General features: G+C 35.8%; 1 protein-coding gene across 4 annotated transcripts in view; it reads right to left on the bottom strand.

The window, feature by feature from the left end:
* The window catches only part of LOC127418032 (protein phosphatase 3 catalytic subunit alpha-like), an 89,190-nt gene that overhangs the window by 25,999 nt on the left and 41,928 nt on the right, over window positions 1-21,263 (bottom strand). For all 4 annotated transcript variants that reach the window (XM_051658355.1, XM_051658357.1, XM_051658356.1 and 1 more), the window contains exons 2-6: window positions 18,059-18,259; window positions 14,009-14,133; window positions 13,684-13,795; window positions 4,661-4,806; window positions 352-491 (exon numbers count right to left, since the gene is read on the bottom strand). In XM_051658355.1, coding sequence (XP_051514315.1) covers window positions 352-491; window positions 4,661-4,806; window positions 13,684-13,795; window positions 14,009-14,133; window positions 18,059-18,259 — 724 coding nt within the window. The remainder of the gene's footprint in view (window positions 1-351; window positions 492-4,660; window positions 4,807-13,683; window positions 13,796-14,008; window positions 14,134-18,058; window positions 18,260-21,263) is intronic.

Genomic DNA, 21,263 nt, shown 5'->3' with positions numbered 1-21,263 from the left:
TGAAAATGACATCAGTTTATGAACTGATAATTTGCTGTTTTACTCATAATTTGTGTGAAAGTGAATAAAAGTCATTGTTGTTGTAGCGCCTCTAGTGGTCATTTCATGTCGCGATACGTGCAATGAGCCATGTAAAAACCATTTGTCAGAAATTAATGTATATTAACGTGATTCTACGAGACCAGGTGGATTTTTTCAGAAGGCTGAAGAGATTTCATTTGTTCATTTTCAATCCTACAGGTTCTGCCTCACCTTTCTTGTGTTATCTTTTTTATAAATCTGCAGCGCTTCTCTCCTATCAATTCTTAAAGCGTTCTCTATTAAAATCACATGTGAATTGTTGTGGTTTACCTGTAGAAGTAAGAGCATCCACGGACAGAGTTGTGGCTGAAGTAATCTTGGCTCTTTTCATTGCCGAAGTCTTCTAGAGGGTCAGACCACAACAGGTCACACATAGGGCCGAACGCCGGGGGCTCCTTAAACCTGTCCAACTGAAAGTGAGAGAGAGAGAGACAAAGAAAATGCATCTTCATTATCACTATTATTTGCATTTTTTTGCCTAATTTATTTATTTACTTTAACTTATTTATTTTTATCCCTTTTAATAGTGCAAAGGTCATGGGTAAAATAAAATGTACATCCAGAAAGCACTATAAGTCACTTTTAATATGTAAATCTAACTTGTTTAATTCATGTTATGTTCATAATATATTCCTTTTTGTTAAGGTTCCCTTGAATTCACTTTACAAGTGCAGTTTTCTTGCCTGTGTTGATGTATTTGTTATTGAAACTGGAAGTTTGTGTGGGAAATATTGAAAGGTCCGTCTCCATTTTATTTATTTTTTTAAATAGCCAACTGATCTGTTTCGGTCACGGGCCTTTTTCCTCGCAGTCGCTATTTTTGTGACCATCCACATGGGAAAGCACTGGCGGTGAATGGCAAAACACCCGAGAAACGATATCAAGAAAAACTTCAATAATTGATTTTGATCCAGGCCCAGTCTCAGGAAAAATGCATACAGGTCATACAAGTCAGCACAAATATTGCCAAATTTGACTTTCGTGGACATCTACATGTATTTCATCTCTCATCTCTGTATGTAGGTGAGTCTCTCATTCAGAAGAGACACAAGTTCTTGTTGTTTTCTGGTCTGATTTGGTCACAATACTGCTAAACGATGTTTCTTTGTTATGTTATCACGCATTTAAAAACTGTCATTGGGTCATAGATATTTAAAAGATTATTTAGTTACTGTATAAGTTCATTGAAAAATATACAGTATCTTCCATATTCACTTACTGTGTACACATAACTAATATATGTTTAAATTTTAGTCAGGTGGCGTGAATAAAGCATATGCTTCATAATCTCATGATGTGTTGTGTACTGACTAACATTAATATATACACTTTAAATATAGGTATAATGTACGTTTATTGAAATTATAGTGCTACACTATAGTGTAGTGTAGTGTTACAATTATCACATACATATAGATCTGGGTGTTGTGAATTTAACATTGTCCTTCATGCATTTCAAGTTTAATTGTTTCCGACTTCATTAAACTATAAACTTGATTGGCTCAGGTAATGACAACTGACATGGCAAAGATGTTTGAGGTAAAAAAAAAATGTTGCCAATGTGTGAACGGATTGTAACGCAACTTAAAAAATGAGCCCTTCCCGGACTTCCTGGGTTGCCTATTAAAGCCTGTAGACTGATTTTCACGCGAAGGGAGCGGGTCGCTTTTGCCGGGAAAATTCAAAGGATGTGATGTTTTGCGCACTTCCGAGAGCCTTGCCTCAGTGCTTCCGCTATTTAACAGTGTCAGCAGACAGTCTGCAACACTAGGTAATGTTATCTTAGAGATGGAATCTAGTAAATGTCCGGCTCCCAGCACAACACCGACTCCTACACAAACTCTGAGTAAGCAAAAAAAAACAAAAAACATTTATCTACTGAATCCTGTCTGGCTAAGCGGGAACGTGATCGTGGTCGAGTGAAAACTAGAGTGAACATCGGCAGGGCATTTGATTCCTGGAGGGACCTTCGTTCGGTTTTGGGGATCAAAACCGACCCTGAATTAGCATTCTTCTTATTGGACAGGTAAGCTTACATATCTGCAAAGCATGTGAAATATAGTGCCATAAGGATTGATCTGTGTAATTTTAGCTAACTTGATCTTGCCTGCTAACACTGACAAATTGCAAGCTATCTTGCTTCGTAACTTTCAAATAATTTCAACGATCTTCTCTTTATAAAAGTCAGATTAATGTCAATGTTAATCTGTATTTATTCAGCAAGGTAAACTACAATAACACATGAAATGAATGCTAGACAATGTTCAAGATAATGCAAAAAGACCCATTCATTAGTGTAACGTAACTTGGTTATACAGAAAATATTTACATTCTATTAATATAAAACAATAGCGCTTTGAATGACAGTTGTGATGGAATCACATCGATACTGAATTGTGTCAACATATTTATAATGTACAGTCTATTTTATAAACAGCTACTGTCATCATCCACCAAATTTAGCTAACAGCTATTGATAAAGCTGGCTAGCTAGCTAACACTGACATAGGCTATCGTATAAATGCAGTCAATGTATCATGCAAAGAAAAGTGATTACTTCAAACTACAGTCTCGCATCATATCCACACTTTGTTTTAGCCCTGTTCCAGCACTGGAGAGTCAAATATAATATACAGTCTCAAAGTTTGTAGTAAAACAATCATAACTGTGTAATTTTCATTTTAAATTTTAAAACATCTGTTAGCATGATGCCAGTGAATCACGTTCAGCCTCTTTGTATGTTACGTCATTGTTTTGGTAGATGCTCGAGTCCCTATGGAGTGTGTGTGCGATCACGAGCAACAGGCAGCTGGCTACAGTTCACTTAACGGCCACAGGTGTCATTAATAACAAGGGTTTCTGAATCTTACATACTGCACCTTTAAGGCTAAACATTTTCTGAATAAATGAGAAAAACCCAACAAAAGTTAAAATGATGCCTGCTCTCCCCCTACTTTATCATTGCATGAATTTGGCTAAAAGATAAGAATAACTTTTTGTTTTTAAATAATGTTTCTGTATACGTTTAAATCCCTCTGCGCAGCTGCATGACGGTATATTGGGTTTTGGTCAGAAATATGGTGGCACGATCATACAGTGACATCACATTAACAGATCAATAGGCTTTAGTTAACGTTACAGCCATGAATCCTGATTTTTTTCTGGCTAGTCAGTAGCAGGTGTTACTAGGGGGAGGGATATTGTCATGCTAGAGAGCATTTGATTGGACAAAAATCTGGACAATTTTTATAGTCTGTCTTCCCAAATGAGACTGTCAATTTAAATGCATATATTTGCTAGAAGTGATTTTGTTTCTTCTTCAATATTTAGGAGTACCCTAGCATAAAGATGACCTCACTGTTAATTTCTGATATTACATGTTATTTTATTTGATCTTATATTATTCTATTTGTTTATATTTTCTATTCTATTTGTGTATTCTATTTTTTTATTTTGGTAATATTATTTGTTAATATTTTAAATTAGTTTTTTTTATTCCATTTCATAATTACTTTTTTTTTATTCCAGTCATTATTTTACTTTTATTTGACTTATTTTACACTGCTTTTAAAATTTAAATTTAAATGTATAGTTTTTGAAACAGAGAGAGAGAGACAGAGAGAGAGAGAGAGCGAGAGAGGAAAAAATTATTAAAAAGAGTGTGTTGTGTTTGTGCACAGCCCATTGTTGTAGGAAATGAAGCAAAAGCATAAGGGGAGATTTACATAGGATCAGTGAAATGTCTGTTGTTAGAGCTCAGTCTAGAACATTTAAAACAGATCTGGACTGCTCAGCAAGGACTTCATGCAGGAACCTGAACTGGACCTTGTTATGGAAATGGATTTGCTTCTGAACATTCTTTTATAAAAACTGATTATATTAATTTCCCTAAAGACTTAATGCCTTGGACTTCAGACATGCTACAATAACCTTTACAGGCGCTGAATCTTATGAAGACTTAGAAACACAGATAAGGGCTTTTCACGCTTAATGTATTTTTAACCCTGTGTTAAAGGCACTTTTAACCCTGCATTAAGCAATGTTTCACACTTGGAATTTTGAAAGCATCAAAGCTGGTTAGTGTCAAATCTATACAGTGATTAACAATGCAGAACTGTTTTGCAACCGACTACCAATCATATACAGACAATACAAAAAGTGGCTTTAAAAGGGAAAATAGTTTCTTTTATTTTCTTATCATTGAACATAGCCCTATTATTGTCCTACTTCCATCTGTCGTATTTTTAATTGTTGGTTTATGTACTCATGTGCCAGACAGAAGCTTTTGGAGCATCTCACTTTGGTTGTGTTGTGTCTAGTTTTTAGCATCTCTAGTCATAAGCAATGTGTTTTAAGGATGCTGTGTCAAGCTAGAAGTTATTTGACGCTTTGCAAAACACTTCTTGAGACCTCTAGTGTTCAATTTATGACCAGATAACTGCCGAGATACATCCAACGAGCCATGTAATATAGTTACAGTAACGTGATTCTCTAAGGCCAGGTTGTTTAAAAATGACAGAAATTTCAAGTGTTAAAAGTCCCATAGGATGTTTTCTGTAGTCCAGTTTGTCCCCCTCACCCGCTTGATGTCATCTAACGTGTGGATCTCTGGAGACAGGCCACCATGAACGCACAAAAACTGCTGGTTCATCAGAGCTGCCAGAGGCAGACAGTCAAATGCATCCATGCACGCATCGTACACCTGCTCCGAGTATTTGATTTTACCTGAAAAAGACAGAGACAGATATCACACACATGCTTGAAGTATTTGGCTTTGTTTAGACAGGCACAATTTTTATTTTTATGTATCTGACTCAAATCTATTTAGTTTTTAGTATAGTCTGAACAGCAAAGAAAACGCATGAAATTTGATATTTATAAACCAGATTCAAACCACATCAAAATGTAAAATATTGATTAAAATCAATTAAAATCTCATATTTGTAAAGTGTCTCAGTCTGAACGGTCAGTTCAGATTTCAAGTATTTTTTATTTTTTTTAACATGTATGTGATGAAATACAAAGTGTGCAATATTTCCAATACATACATTTTCATTTTCTCTTTTCTCATATAATTAATGTGAGAGTCACTATAAAGGTGAACAAGTGAACAGTGTTGGGTTAGTTAATTAAAGTAATCCACAACAAATGACTAATTACTAATTCTAAATTCTAAAAAGATTGCTTTACTGATTACTTTGTTGTTAAAGTAATCACACTACTAATTACTTAAGTTACTTTCTAAAACACTTTTCACAGACAAGGTTGATTGTTTACTCATCAAATTCAAAATAATGTCTATATTTCCTCCTTGCTCATTGTAACACCCTTCAGCTGTTATAGAAATGCAAAAATTCATATGGATTCATATTTTAATTTTTTATAAATAAATAATATTTTCTCAGAAAAATGTGTACCCAACCAATGTACTTAAAAGTGCTGATTATAAGAATTTAAAATGTGTTTCACAACTTTTTGACTGAAAAATTAATAATTACAGTAACTAATTACTTTGATTACTGTTGATCACTAGTGAATGGATTCGGACACAGTATAGCCTAGTATGTGCTGTAAAGACTACACTATATGAAAAAAGTCCTAAAGATCAGATTTGAAGACCCAAACGGGATTTGTGTGCAGTGTGAACAGGCCTTTGATTTGAGAGACAGAATGAGATAAACAAAGAGAGAGAGAGACCCTGTTTACAGCTGGTATTAAGATTCATTTCAGGTGATCTGATCACAATGTGCAAACAGTGTCCAAAACATTTTGTGATAAGATCACTGAAATCATATTCACAGATAAATGTTAATCCATCCTGATGCATCCCAGGAAACGGCAAAGGACCACCTGTCTATCAACCACTGCGATGAATCAAGTGTTTAAACTCTGATGGTTATGTGAGAATTTAAGAGAAAATAACTGTAAAAGTGCATACATATAAAACTTCATGGAACCTCTTCAGTATTCCTCATATCAACATTGTATTCAAGTCAAACTGGTAGAAACAGTGTGCTAATTTTTTCATACTTTCTTTTTGTCCTTTATAAATATCAATATGCAACAATACACTGATAGTGATGTATTCAGTCCCCACCAGGATAGTAAAACCTGAGATCACTTACCTTGTGAGGCCAGCCAGTGGTCCCCACGAGGGAAATGACTTATTAAAGATACTAAACGATGTTTTTTTGAAAATGTAAAAATGCAAAAAGGTTTCTGTGAGGGTTAGTTTTAGGGGATAGAAATTATTGTTAGATCTGTATAAAATCCATAAAATGCATGGAAGTCTATTGAGAGTCCCCACAATGATATAAAAACGTGTGTGTGTGTGTGTGTGTGTGTGTGTGTGTGCAAAAATGAATGCAAAAAGCACACTGTCAAATGAGAGAATCTCTAAATCACATCCATCAATATTTACAGACATAATTCAGATAATTAAAATACATTACATTATTGTGGCAGATGTGTAAAGCATTAGACAATAAAAAACAGCTTTAAAAGGCAATATACAGTGTATATATACTGTATATAGAATGCAATATACAGTATATATAGGAAAACATTACAGTGTAGGTTATCGATTAAAATCAGAGAGTAAAACATAATTTTTGCAAATGCTGTTAGTGGATATAAAATGGTTTTATACTGTATATATAAAATTGTTTTAACCGCTGGTTTGTACTCCTTGCCTAATACTCACCTAATTTGATCTAGTTCGTTATTGTCTGATACTTAAGGCTGCTTATTTAGCCACTGTGATGTAGTACAGTAGTTGTGATTTAGCAAGTGTTGTTTTTAAAACTAATAATAAAATTATATAAACTACTACGACTGTTTCTGTCTCATCTGTATACATGTTTGTGCTTATAGAAATGTTAAGTGCACATTTTATTGCTTGTATATGTCGCAAAAAACATTGAACCACACACTGATAAACTGTGTGAAGGTTAGTCTCAAATGACAAGCAAGCGCATATCATTTGATTTGTATTAGTATTAATGGACCACACAGCAGGTTTATATAACATGTTTGTGCAGTGCATCAAGGATCATTAATGACACACCTTTTATTTCATATATTACAGCAATTATGGATGATAAGATTTTACAGAGCAGAACATATTTAATGTGCAAAGAATCGAAAATAAAAATAATAAATTATTTTTACCATAAATTTCACTCAGTGTAATGCTGTCTGAAGTGTCACAATACACTTAGAACCAGTAGTGTAATGATAAAAGAAAAGGTGGGTAAACCTTCCAGTTAGTGATTATTTTAATAATAACAGTCACCACTACCAGCAACAGCCTTTTAAGAACTACAGAACTTTAAGAACTAGAAAAACTGTTGCTGCAACAGGAATCAACAGTTGCTGCAATAATGAATCAGATTTATATTTTTTTATATTTTTAGAATAAAATAGGAGTGGTGTTTGTCTGTCCCAAACTCGCCACCACAAAGCAAGGATGTTGTGGGTGGTTGTCAGGGCGTTGCTTTGCTGTTGCAAAGGCATTCTGGGAGGTTTTAGCATGTTGCTATACACTCAAAAAATACATTTTTGCTCCTTGTTGAATTTAGTCACTTAAAATAAACAACTTGATTACTATTTGTAAAATTGCAGTTCACTTAATCCATTTGCGTAAACTGAAATAAGTTTAGTTGGCAATAACTTGTTATGAGGAGAAGGGGGGTGCGGAACGTTATCACTCGATGATTCCTGTTTCCTGTTCCTGTTGATGCTAGCGCTTGTGTTTGTAGCCTGCTAGCCTGCTTAGCATTGCTTATCTTTTTATTTTCAGCGTTTAATCTGTAATCTCTCCCATTTTTCCGAGCGCATTGTTTTTTCCGTTTTTATACTTATAACGTGATACAACTACATGCATTTTACCACGCACACCCGCCTTTCTACTTTTATCGCACTTAAACTGCATGCTACTGCACGCATTATTTACACGGATCTTTACAACGATCTCAAACCACATGTCACATGTTTACTATAGCTTTTTCCATCAGCACTGAGGGATTCACATGTGATAATTGTAAGGAATTAGTCAAGCTGACGGAGAAGATAAATGAGTTAGAGACATGCATCCGAATGCTAGTGGAGGTCAGTGAGAAAGAGAAGCCGGTAGATACTGTTTCGGATGCAGGTAAAAAGCGAGCAACACACACACTTTGGTTCCGGCTGTAGAGCCCCCACAGCAGGGTGATTGGGAGACATCTCGTCAGCATACTTGTAGGGCAAAGTGACACCACTCTCCCATTCATATTAGTATTTCCAAATGATTCTCCCCACTCAGTGATGCATCCACTGAGAATCATGTTGAAAGCGCCCTTGTTATTGGTGACTCTATTGTAAGGAACGTGGAAATAGAGACTCCAGCCACCATTTTTAAATGCATTTTGGGTGCCAGAGCATGACAATTTACAAGTGCTGGCTAATGCTAAACGTAGATTTTCTAAGATTGTTATTCATGTCGGCACTAACGATGTCTGGCTTTGCCAGTCAGAGATCACTAAAGATAATGTTAAAGCGGTGTATGAACTTGCAAAAACTATGTCAAACACTGTAATATGCTCTAGCCCCCTCCCTACTCGTCATAGTGATGAGGTTTATGATTAGTGTCACTGAATGGCTGGATGTCTGAGTGGTGTCCAGAGAATAGCATAGGATTTATAGACAATTGGAAGAGTTTTTGGGGTAGACCTGACCTCCTAAAGAGATACGGACTCCATCCCTCCAGGGAAGGGGCCGCTGTCCTCTCTGGTAATTTGACTTATAGTCTTAATAGTGATAGTATTTGACTACTTTGGGCCCAGGTCAGGAAGCAAACTGTCTTATTCAAACGTCTGCTAGCTGCCTTGAAATATCACACAGGTCACATAAACTGCAACACATAGAGACTGTATCACCTATATATCATATAGAGACTATGTCTGTTTTCCGAACTCCCAAACACAAAACCCACATTAAGTCATTTAGAAAAAATTTTATTGATGTCAAACTTGAAAAAAAAAAAAAAAAACTAAAGATAAACAGCATATTAAGGTAGGGCAACTAAACATTAGATTGCTTTCATCAAAATCACTAATTGTAAATTAAATTATTACCGAACATAGTTTGGATTCGCTCTGTTTGACTGAAACCTGGATTAAAACAGACGAATATATTAGTTTAAATGAGTCTACTCCCTCTGGTTATTGTTATAAACATGAGCCTCATCTGAAAGGTCGAGGAGGAGGTGTTGCTACAATTTACAGTGATATTTCTAGTGTTACTCAAATGTCTGGATATAAGTTATTATTCTTTTAGACTGATAATGCTTAATGTGACATTGTCAGATATAAATAAAAAATCTCTGTCTTGTTTTGTTCTTGCAACAGTATATAGACCACCAGGGCCATATTCTGAATTCGCTGATTTTGTGTCAGATCTAGTAGTTGCTGTGGATAGAGCTTTAATCATCGGTGACTCCAACATCCACATAGATAACGAAAATGATACACTGGGATTAGCATTTATCAATATTCTCAACTCTGTTGGGGTTAGACAAAATGTGACAGGTCCAACCCATCTCCAAAATCATATGCTACATCTAATTTCGTTAAATGGAATTGATGTTGATAATATAGAAATTTTGCCGCAAGGCGATTATACCTCAGATCATTACCTAGTATCTTGTATGCTGCGCTTAGCAAAGGTCATTCAATCTATGCAATGTTATCATTCAGGTAGAACTATTCTTTCAACTACTAAAGATAGCTTCACTAATAATCTTCCAGATTTGTCTCAAATACTCAGTATGCTAAAAAGTTTAGAAGAACTTGATGTTGTCACAGGAAATATGGATACAGTCTTCTCTAGCACTCTAGATAGTGTCACCCCTCTTCGAATAAGAAATTTAAAGAGAAAAATACTGCACCATGGTATAATGATCACATTCATGCTCTCAAGAGAGCAGAAAATGGAACAGAAGCGAAAGAATACAAAATTAGAGGTATTTTGAGGTGCATGGAAGATAGTGTCTCTAACTACAGACAGGCTCTAAAAACTGCCAGGTCTGCATATATGAACAAACTCATAGAAAATAACCACAACAATCCTAGAAGTTTATTTATACTGTGGCTAAACTTGTTAGGAATAAAACTTTGATTGATCCAGATATTTCATCGCAGCATAATAGTAATGACTTTAAGAATTTCTTTACTGAAAAAATTGAAATCATCAGAAACAAAATTGGAATTACGCCAAACAGCACACCAGAAAACTAAAATTATTCCCTACAAGAAACTTCAATCCTTTGCTATTATTGGTCTGGAAGAGCTAACAAAAATGATTAAAACATCAAAATCAGCAACATGTTTGTTAGATCCAATACTGACTAAACTTCTAAAAGAGGTGTTTCCTGTAATCTCAGAACCTCTTCTTAATATTATTAACTCCTCATTATCCATAGGACATGTCCCAAGAAACTTTAAACTGGCAATTATCAAACTGCTTATCAAGAAACCACAGCTTGATCAAGGAGAATTGGCTAATTATAGACTGATTTCAAATCTACCATTTATGTCGAAAATACTAGATAAGGTAGTGTCCTCCCCTCGTTTTTACAGAGAAATTGTATATAAGAAGAATTTCAGTCAGGATTTAGGCCCCATCATAGCACAGAGACTGCACTTATCAGAGTTACAAATGACTTGCTCTTATCATCTGATGCTCTTAGATCTTAGTGCTGCCTTCGACAACATAGATCATGACACTCTCTTGGATAGGCTTGAAAATTATTTTGGCATTTGTGGACAGGCATTAGTTTGGTTTAGGTCCTATCTCTCTGAACGCTACCACTTTGTCTGTGTAAATGAGGAACTGTCAGATCAAATTAAAGTTAAGTATGGAGTGTTACAGGGATCAGTTTTAGGGCCTCTGCTTTTCTACATATATATGCTCTTTCTGGGAGACATTATCAGGAACCATGGAATTAGTTTTCACTGTTATGCCGACGATACCCAACTTTATATTTCTTTGAAACGTGATGAAAATTCACAATTTTCCAAATTAACTGACTGATTAATAATATCAAAAAGTGGATGGCTGGAAAATCCCAATAAAACAGAGGTACTAATTATTGGGGAAAAAAACCCTCAAAAAATAAGACGCTAAAATATAATCTGACTCTTGATGGATGTACTGAAATGTCAACTTCTACAGCAAAAAATTTAGGTGTTATATTTGATAGCAATCTAACCTTTGAAAAACACATTTCCAATATTTGTAGAACTGCATTCTTCCACCTCAGAAATATTTCTAAGTTATGACACATGCTCTCTGTTTCTGATCCCGAAAAACTAATTGATGCATTCATGACCTCAAAACTAGATTATTGTAATGCATTACTAGGTGGATGTTCTGCAGGTTTAATAAATAAACTTCAGTTGGTTCAAAATGCAGCAGCTAGAGTGCTAACTCGAACCAAGAAATATGATCATATCAGCCCCATTTTATCAGCGTTACATTGGCTATCTGTTTCGTATTAATTTTAAAATTCTGTTAAACACTTATAAAGCTTTGAATGGTTTAGCCCCAAAGTACTGCGGTGACCTTCTATCATGCTATAAACCATCATGCTCAATAAGATCGCAAAACTCCAGACTGTTAACAATACAGAGAATATCAAAATCCACAAAAGGAGGGAGATTATTATATCCTGAGGTTACCAGAACCTGCCAGATCCATCTCTGATCCTGCCTGATGTCTGACTCCCACTGTGTCGCTGAGTGATGATGACCAACTGCAGCATGTGCCAGCCAGACTTCACTTCAGTCTACTAAGACTTCACAGAGGATGAACTGATGCAAACTCAAAGACATGGGATTCTTCATGAGCCTCTGTCTGAAGCATGGGTTCAGGATGGAGTTCACCAAAGTTACCTGCCATAAAATTCCAGCTGGACTGTGAGGCTCCTCACAGAATAAACCTATATCAACTTGGTTAAAGGAGGGAAAACACTCTCTTTAAAAAATGAACTACATAGAAAATGAATTAACAACTAACAAAAGCCATCATTGGTGAGAAACAAAGGACAATGCATCTACGTGTATTTCCTCAGTTAATTTGGGATTACTTCAAGGACTTTAACACTAAAACTTATAGTACATACAAAATCATTTTGTTTAACCATTGACCCACAACACTTACTTAGTTTACTAACTTTAACCACTAATAGTTCTAAACATTAATAACTAATATTGGCATTATATTCATTCATTTTCATTTATACTGTACCATAATTTCATGTACAGCTGCTTTGAAACGCCTGTTGTGAAAAGCGCTTTACAAATAAATTTGACTTGACTTGACCATGCGCTACACGGATGGGTTTAGCATTGGACACCCTCTCTGTGTTTACATCAGTGTCTCCCGCTGAATGCATTTACATATGCGCCCTCCCGAGAACGTCGACGGGAGATGTGAAAGTGAAACTAAACAGGCACCACATGTGACTTTCAGATGTAAAAGTTAAAATGAAAGTGGAGAAAAGGACTTAAATATTCTTGACCACACCTACTATATCGCTTCTGATCCCATTCACTTGCATTGTATGAACCTACAGAGCTGAAGTATTCTTCTAAAAATCTTTGTTTGTGTTCGGCTGAAGAAAGAAAGTCATACACATATGGGATGGCATGAGGGTGAGTGAACAAATGATGAGAGAATTTTCATTTTTGGGTGAACTATCCCTTTAAGAACCCTGAATGCCTGGTTGGAATGCTTGATTTAAAACTGTTCTGCAAGATTTTGTCCTTTATTGCTATAAGCTCATGGCTTGTTACTCTTACAACAACAAATGTTTGAAAAATAAATAAATAAATAAATAAATAAATAAATAAATGTGTGTACAACAAGAATTTAGCAAACTTATTTAAATAAATTCGTTTTTGATTTATTTGTATGGGAAAGTTTTCCTTAGATTTAAGAAGTTCATTGAACATTGTTATTTTTGGAGTGTATGCAGTTTCTAGGTAGTTGTTTAAAGGCTGAAGTCAAAAGAGTTAAAAGGTTACCCACCCCTAAGTATCTATGATATTCCATTCTATAGATTTGGCTGGGGCTTCTCCTTCAATGTCAAATCTATGGGATTTCTTTCACCCGTTAATCACTGAATCAACCTGAACACAAAAGGTTACACCAGCAAAACTCATTTTAAGGGTTAGCTAAGGTAGAAATAGCTCCTTTATGATAACAATTGTAGGTTACCACTTTTTCAGCGTAGTATGAGCAAAGTATGAGCAATAACAAAAGTAATGTCAACAGTGTATGTGTTTGAGAGCAAGTGTGTGTGTGTGTGTGTGTGTGTGTGTGTGTGTGTGTGTGTTCTGTCACTCATCATATGGAAAAGGAGGGCATCCACTACTCCTCACCCCCTTCATCAGGGAAATCACACTCACAGTCTCCTTGGGCCCAACATTAACAGGCAAATTAATTTTCAGCTAATCATATTCTCTATATCTCTCGACATCTCTCTTTCTCTGTCTGACAAGAGACTGCTCTAGAAAAAGACCATCAGAGGAGATGAGAAAGGTGAGGTTTTCAAGCACTCACATTCTTGTTTGAAAGTGAAATATTCAGTCAGATGTCTACATTCATGGTTTCCCCTCAGTAGAAACAGTGTCTTCGGGTAGAGGATTTTCAGTGACCAGAGGTATAGAACACACTGAGAGAAAGAAAGACAAAAAACATGTGAGAGATGATTTCACAGACCCAAGCAAGATATTTGACCTAAGATAGTTTGAACTGAGATCAGATCAGATTTATTGATGTATTCACACTTTTGAATGTCAGTTCAGGTATAATCAGTTGGAGTGTATCTAACTGATGCAGTGTGCACTAGAAAGAATGCCTAAGCAGGGTGAAGAAGAACACTCACCTCAATACTGAAGTACCCTCGGTCAACATAGTCTCCTAGGAACAGGTACCTCGTTGTCGCAGGAGACCCGCCAACCTCAAATAACTTCATTAGGTCAAAGAATTGCCCGTGGATATCTCCACACACTATAATTATAAAGAAAAACTACTGAAACATCTCTCCAGTCTGTCTTATTAAAGAATGAAAAAGACTTTAACATTTGTTAATGTGCATTCAAAACCAAACAGCTGTCTCTTACTGTACATTCAAATAAGCAGAAAATTCTGTCTACATGCCCAAAAAAAAAACAAAAAACATATATATATATATATATATATATATATATATATATATATATATATATATATATATATATATATATACTTTCTATAAAGTCTGTATATATAATGCATTATAAAGGCATTCATTGTACTGTATCTTATTATACACACTGTAATCCACAATATCTTTTCATAAATTGTAATGCAGGTTATAATCCACGATAACAGCTTCAGGACCCAGATTTTAAATTGGATTTCAAGTGGTGAACCGATACTGTACCAACATCGTTTAACATACAAAATAAACAAAAAATGCTAATCTAACATTCAGATAAGGTACACAAATGAATCTTAAAGGAATATTCCAGGTTCAATACAAGTTAAGCTCAATCAACATCATTTGTGACATAATATTGATTACCACAAAAGTTTAATTTGACTCGTCCCTTCTTTTCTTAAAAAAAAAAAAAAAAAAGCAAAAATCTGGGTTACAGTGAGGCACTTACAATGGAACTTACCATTTTTGGAGGGTTTAAACACAGAAATGTGAAGCTTATTATTTTTTAAAGCACTTACATTTATTCTTCTGTTAAAACTCATGTATTATTTGAGCTGTAAAGTTGTTTAAATCGTCATTTTTACAGTCGTTTTAGGGTTTTAGGGTTTGCTGACATTACATCGTCATGGTAACAAAGTTGTAAAATTAGCCATAACTTTACACAGAAAAGGTTAGTGATTTTATCATACTAAAATCATGTTTACACGCATATCCTTTATGTATTATGTCTATACTTTTGAAAATGTGAGTATTTTAACATTCAATTTTGGCTACATTCACTTCAATTGTAAGTGCCTCACTGTAACCCAGATTTTTGCTAAAATACTCACATTTTCAAAAGTATAGACTTTACTGATCTGTTCACTTTCACTGAGAAAGAAAGAGAAAGAATAGGTGATAAAGCGAGTATTGTTTCATATCTAATGAAGACATTTAATTGAAACTATTCTCATTTGAGCAGATGTGCCTAATGGGAGGTCAAAGGGTTAAAGGTCATGAGGGCTGGAATGATTGAAAACATACAAAGCTAACCATCTCCCCCTCTATAATGGGTTCCAGGGAATTGAATGAGCTATCCAGCGAACCATTAATGTTTAATGACTCCTGTGTGTGATATTCACCAGGCCACCAGCTGATGAGGCTTCACAAATGCATGCTGGGAGGAAGGGGTGGAGCAAAGGTTTGGTCTCAGGTGTGAGGAAAGGTCCCTGTGCCTGTTAAATTATGGCATATTTTTAATGGCTGGGGAGCAGCATATTTGTCTCATTTCAGACCTGCTAGCTGGGATTGGGGCGACCCTGTCATTATCTAATGTAATTTATTCACCAGCATCTCCTCAGCACACAGTGTCAAAATATTTTTTTTTTCTTTACTAAGGTGAGAGAAGTAACCTTTTTCTGTTATAATATACATTAGTATGTTGTATGTAGAGTGCACACATATATGTGTACATTTATTAGGACTGTCAATTTAAACCGTTCATTTAGTGCAATTAATTATATGAAGAAAAAAACTACTTAGAAAAATGTACATAATCAATCATGCCCCCCACCCATCTGTAAATTCTGCAATATGGAATGTTCCTACCATCGGAGCAATTCAAGCTTGATGTACCACCTTGATGTTTTTGCAAATTTGTGGCAGTTGGGGGCAGTCAGCACAACTACAGCTGTACAGGCAACACGTAAATGTAAATATGTTTGTTTATAATTATTCTAAATTACCAGTATTTTTAGACCTTTCTCAGTCAATATTGGTATGCAATTTATTGTGATTGATTCAATTAATAGGCACATTGTGTAATTAATTTGATTAAAAATTGTAATCAATTGGCAGCTCTAGTCTATAGTAAACTCTTTGCTCTTAGTTTCAAGAGACCTATATTATTTATTAATTTAAGCATAGTATACATTTCTTTATATATGTACTGTATATATATGTATACACTCAGTGACCACTTTATTCATTAGGTACACCTGTACAGTACATCTACTTATTCAAAAAATGTGATCTCAGTGATTTCAACCTTGGCATGATTGTTGGTGTCAGACAGGCTGGTTTAAGTATTTCTGTAACTGCTGATCTCCTGGGATTTTCACACATAACAGTCTCTAGAGTGTATAGTGAATGGTGCCAGAAACAAAACAAAAATCCAGTGAGTGACAGTTCTGCGAACGGAAATACCTTGTTAATGAGAGAGATCAACGGAGAATGGCCAGACTGGTTCGAGCTGACAAAAAGGCTATGGTAACTCAGAAAACCCCTCTGAACAATTGTAGTAAGTAGAATAGCATCTCAGAATGCACGTCGAACCTTGAGACAGATGAGCTACAACAGCAGAAGACCACGTTGGGTTCCACTTCTGTCAGCCAGTTACAGAAATTCTCAAACCAGCCCATCTGGCACCAACAATCACTGAGATCACATTTTTTCCCCATTCTGATGGTTGATGTGAACACTAACTGAAGCTCCTGACCCGTATCTGCATGATTTTATGCACTGCACTGCTGCCACACGATTAGCATATTAGGTAATCGCATGAATAAGTAGGTATACAGGCGTACCTTATAAAGTGCTTGGTGAGTGTATATACTGTATACTGTATGTATATATATATATATATATGATAAAAGATAAATTTGCTGTAGCTAATGTTTACACTTGTAATAAATCATGACATCAAGCAAACGATATAAAGTTAGTGTTTCCTTCTCATTAATGTTAACTTATGAGTCTTCATACCTCAAATGCATACAGCAGTTATTTCTGTCTGCTTGAGTCTGTCAAACTTGTTGATAACTTTGATTCCACATTAATTGCTTAATTTAACAATTTTATTTAAAAAAACAAATAAAAATGCTTCGTAATGTTACTCTTCATTCCAGCCCATGTAACAATAATATTTGTTCTGTGTTTACAGAGGATGCCAATAAAGTCTGATGACGAATCTCAGTTGCCTCCGTGTCTGAGACCATCAATCCGCGCATCTTATCGTGTGGCTTGTTGAGCACGTTACCGCGGAGACATAGCGCGTGTGGAGGCCCACGCTATTCTCCGCAGCGTCCATGCACAACACACCACGTGCCCCACCAAGAGCGAGAACCACATTATAGCGACCACGAGGAGGTTACCCCATGTGACTCTACCCTCCCTAGCAATCGGGCCAATTTAGTTGCTTAGTAGACCTGGCTGGAGTCACTCAGCATGCCCTTGATTCGAACTCGTGACTCCAGGGGTGGTAGTCAGCGTCAATACTCGCTGAGCTACCTAGGTCCCCCTACTGAGCTCATTGTTATGTATTCTGGGATTGCATTATCCACAAAGAATACATTTGATACTGCAGTACATTTTGGCCCAGACGAGGTGTCTTATCAGCCAGCATGATTTTGCTGCCTACTTTTTATGTCAGGTGTGTACACATTATGTCTAAAAGTTTTGCCTCAATAGGCAGCTCACTGGATTTTAGAACAGAGCCCTTTCCAACCCACTCTATTTCGTTAAGTTCATCATAGTGTTTTTAATAAATGTCAATATCTGTAAATCACTTTTTTTTTTTTACAGAAATGTAAGTGCAATAACTACAAATTCTGTCACAATTAACTCATGACTGAAAATGGGTCTCTTGTGATCTATGCTCAAAACAGAGTGACACTATCTTATTACCCATTTGGCTAGACATCAAAAATGTTTCAATGTTGGCTTTGTAGGGCAGTATGTATTCATGACACTGACCTGTGACTGGGGCCTCTATGTCCAGCATGGTTTTCTCCTGGCGGAGGATGGCGGCCCCCTCATTAATGATGCGCAGGGCGATGGGCTCCTCCACGCGGCCCTCTTTAGTGAGGTGAGCCTTCAGCAGGTCCACACGAGGTTTCCCCTCACTGTCAAAAACCTCTCGCATGCTTAACCTGTGGCTCAGTGGAAATGGCACCGCTACAAAGAGACAAGGATAAAGTAAGGGACAGAGTGTAAATTAAACTGTAAGCCAAGAGGGAAAAAATAAATCCATCCATTGTAGAGTGACATCCTGAATGCTGATTATTAGTTCTGAATTCAGTGAGCATTTAGGGATGCAAACGCACTAAGTTTAGGCTAGTTTGTTAAGTAGGTAACTTTTGTTTAGCATGCTTCAGTCAGTTCAGATACTGAAGTGTAGATGAGGACAGCTCAGGCCAGCCTGATCTCGTGAAAATTGTGTGACTGTGGCGATATTTTTGCAAAATGATATTACAAGGGTCATCACACGTATCGTGGCAGATCCATGGCTAAATTTCCACTGTGTGGCACTAAAAGCATGTTAAATGTTCTCCCAAACAGATGAGGTTTTTAAGGTTAATAATGCAATCACTAAGTAAGATGTACATTGGTGCTATGAACATGAAACCTCAAACAAATCTCAAATTCTTACATTGAAGGGCGACCCAAGTCATGCTCTTTTGACTTGTTCCAGTAAGCAACCAGCCCTAGCAACCACCCGGAACATCCTAGCAATTGCATAACAACACTCTAAAAACACTTAGAACACCTTAGCAACAGCATAGCAGTGCCCTGGCAACCACCCACAACACCCGATCATAATGGCAGGTTTTTCATAGGGGAAGCGGCAATTAAATTTTCTTCAGAATATGCACAAATCTAGCTGTTATTAAACCATTTTCAAAGGTTAGTACCTTGAGATTAAAATCCTCTTTTTTGAAAGACATCTAACAAAAATGGTGGCATAAATCATCATAACAATAATTAAAACAAGGCAAAAATGAAAAGAATGTGTGAGAAGGAAATGGGGCAACTAGAGTTGATATATACTATACTTTAAAAACACTAACTTTGGCCAGTATTTATTTTTAATTTTTTTAGGTGCCTTTGATCTGAGACACTAGAGTTTGTAGTTTTAAGTGGTGAATCTTGTGAAAACTCAGGAACATGTCTGGGTCATACTTTTGTCTGGCCCCAAATCAATAAGAAATAATATTCTGCTTGAAGAATGAAGCCTATTTTAGCACCATTCAAATTATTTTGCACTATAACATTATTTACAAAACAATTAAGCACATTTTCCACCCCAATTCCCATTACAGTAATGCAAAAAAGTAGTCTCATTATTGCAATGCAAATGTTTTTTTTACATTATTTAAATTGTAAACTACTTGTACATCACTGTAGTATTTTTCATACTGATGCATAGAGTTAAAGATGCTATATTGTTATAGACACATACTGTAATAAGAATTTTGGGGGAAGTGTGCATAACAACCTTTTTTTATTTTTTTATTTTTTATATTAGGGTAGAAAGTTACACAAGCCTGCTTCTTGTGATTCATCTGTAGAGTATTTTAGGAAAAGTGGTCAGTGGATAGCAAGTAAACCCAATAAAACAATCATAATATTTGTTAATTTGCCAAGTTTGGCATACAGATGCCGGCAATGTTGATGAAAGAGAAAACAGAGATAAAACTAAAGGAAAACAAGTCTGGGAAAGGTGAAATGAAACAAAATTGTTGTAAAGTGTTCCCAGGCAACAGCAGCCAGAGGTTGGCATGCCACCAGTAAAGCGTATAACACACACACACACACACACACACACACACACACACACACACACACATGTTGGTGCAGCTATCATTATGAGGACTCTCCATAGACATAATGATTTTTATACTGTACAAACTATAGATTATATCCCCTAAACCTAACCCTCACAAACAAACTTTCTGCATTTTTACATAAAAAAAAAAAACATAATTTAGTATGCTTTTTAAGTGATTTGAATTATGGGGACACTAGAAATGTCCTCATAAACCACATTTATAGCACAATACCCTTGTAATTACCAGTTTGTAACCTAAAAGAATGTCCTCGTAAACCACTTAAACACACCCACCCACCCACACACACACACACACACACACACACACACACACAGAGTCATAGCAGCCCACATGCTAACCCATTTCTACATCCAACAAATGTGTTTTCAAAAACGTATTTTTCAGTCCTTATTCAAGCATTTGAGCTGCACAAACACGCTGCAGCAGCCAAAACAATAACTGTAAACATAAGATTGAATCCAGTCAAACATCTACAGTACATATTGCTACATAAATAGAAGAATGATTTTATTTCATGTTATTGCTCAGAGGTTGCTCTTTCATAGCTCATGAGACCTAATGGAATTCTCACTTATGTTTAATATAAGTATAAACTTTGTTTCAGATGTTTCTTCAAAATTTTGCTGCAGAAAAAAATATGGTCACAAATATGACAATTGCTGGCATAAGGGCTTTGACATAAGGCGACGTGATAATGGGAGACGAATCACAGACAAATGGCCCTTTCCAGGGCTCGACAATTAAGCATTGTCATGTGCTTGTCCTTCGAACATGTAAATTGGTCATTCAGTCAGAGTAAAAAAGTTTCTGATGCCTCTTTTAGCAGTGATTGGACGATGCTGGCCATCACTTTGAATCTGAATTATTTATGCTAATTACTGATTGGTAAAATGCTTCAGCACCGGCTATCACTTGTTTGTTTGACAGTGCAAAGATAGAACATTGAGATTTTGTTGCCAAAGTAGAAAAAAAAACAACAAAAAAACATTATAATATAAGTCAAATTAAGTCAAATAATTTTTGTGTTTATTTGTTTTTTATTTTACCACTCAGCATTTCACCAATCAGAAATTACCATAATTAATTCTGATTCAAAGTAATGGCCAGCATCGTCCAATCACTGTCAGCCATGTTAAAATAAAATTATACATTATAAATTCTGAATCTATGTACTGATTATCATTGTCCTGTGTCTGCCAAACATGTTGAGTGATCCAAACATCATCTGCAGCCTGAAACTGAACTTTTGTTCAGATGTTAGGAGTGAATGCACTTTGCATCATAGGAAAGCTATAGGATGCTCCCTTGCTCCCTATTTAGTGAATGAC

This window comes from Myxocyprinus asiaticus, chromosome 27 (genome assembly GCF_019703515.2).
Source record: "Myxocyprinus asiaticus isolate MX2 ecotype Aquarium Trade chromosome 27, UBuf_Myxa_2, whole genome shotgun sequence".
Classification (NCBI taxonomy): domain Eukaryota; kingdom Metazoa; phylum Chordata; class Actinopteri; order Cypriniformes; family Catostomidae; genus Myxocyprinus; species Myxocyprinus asiaticus.
This window is presented reverse-complemented; position numbering and strand designations above follow the sequence as displayed.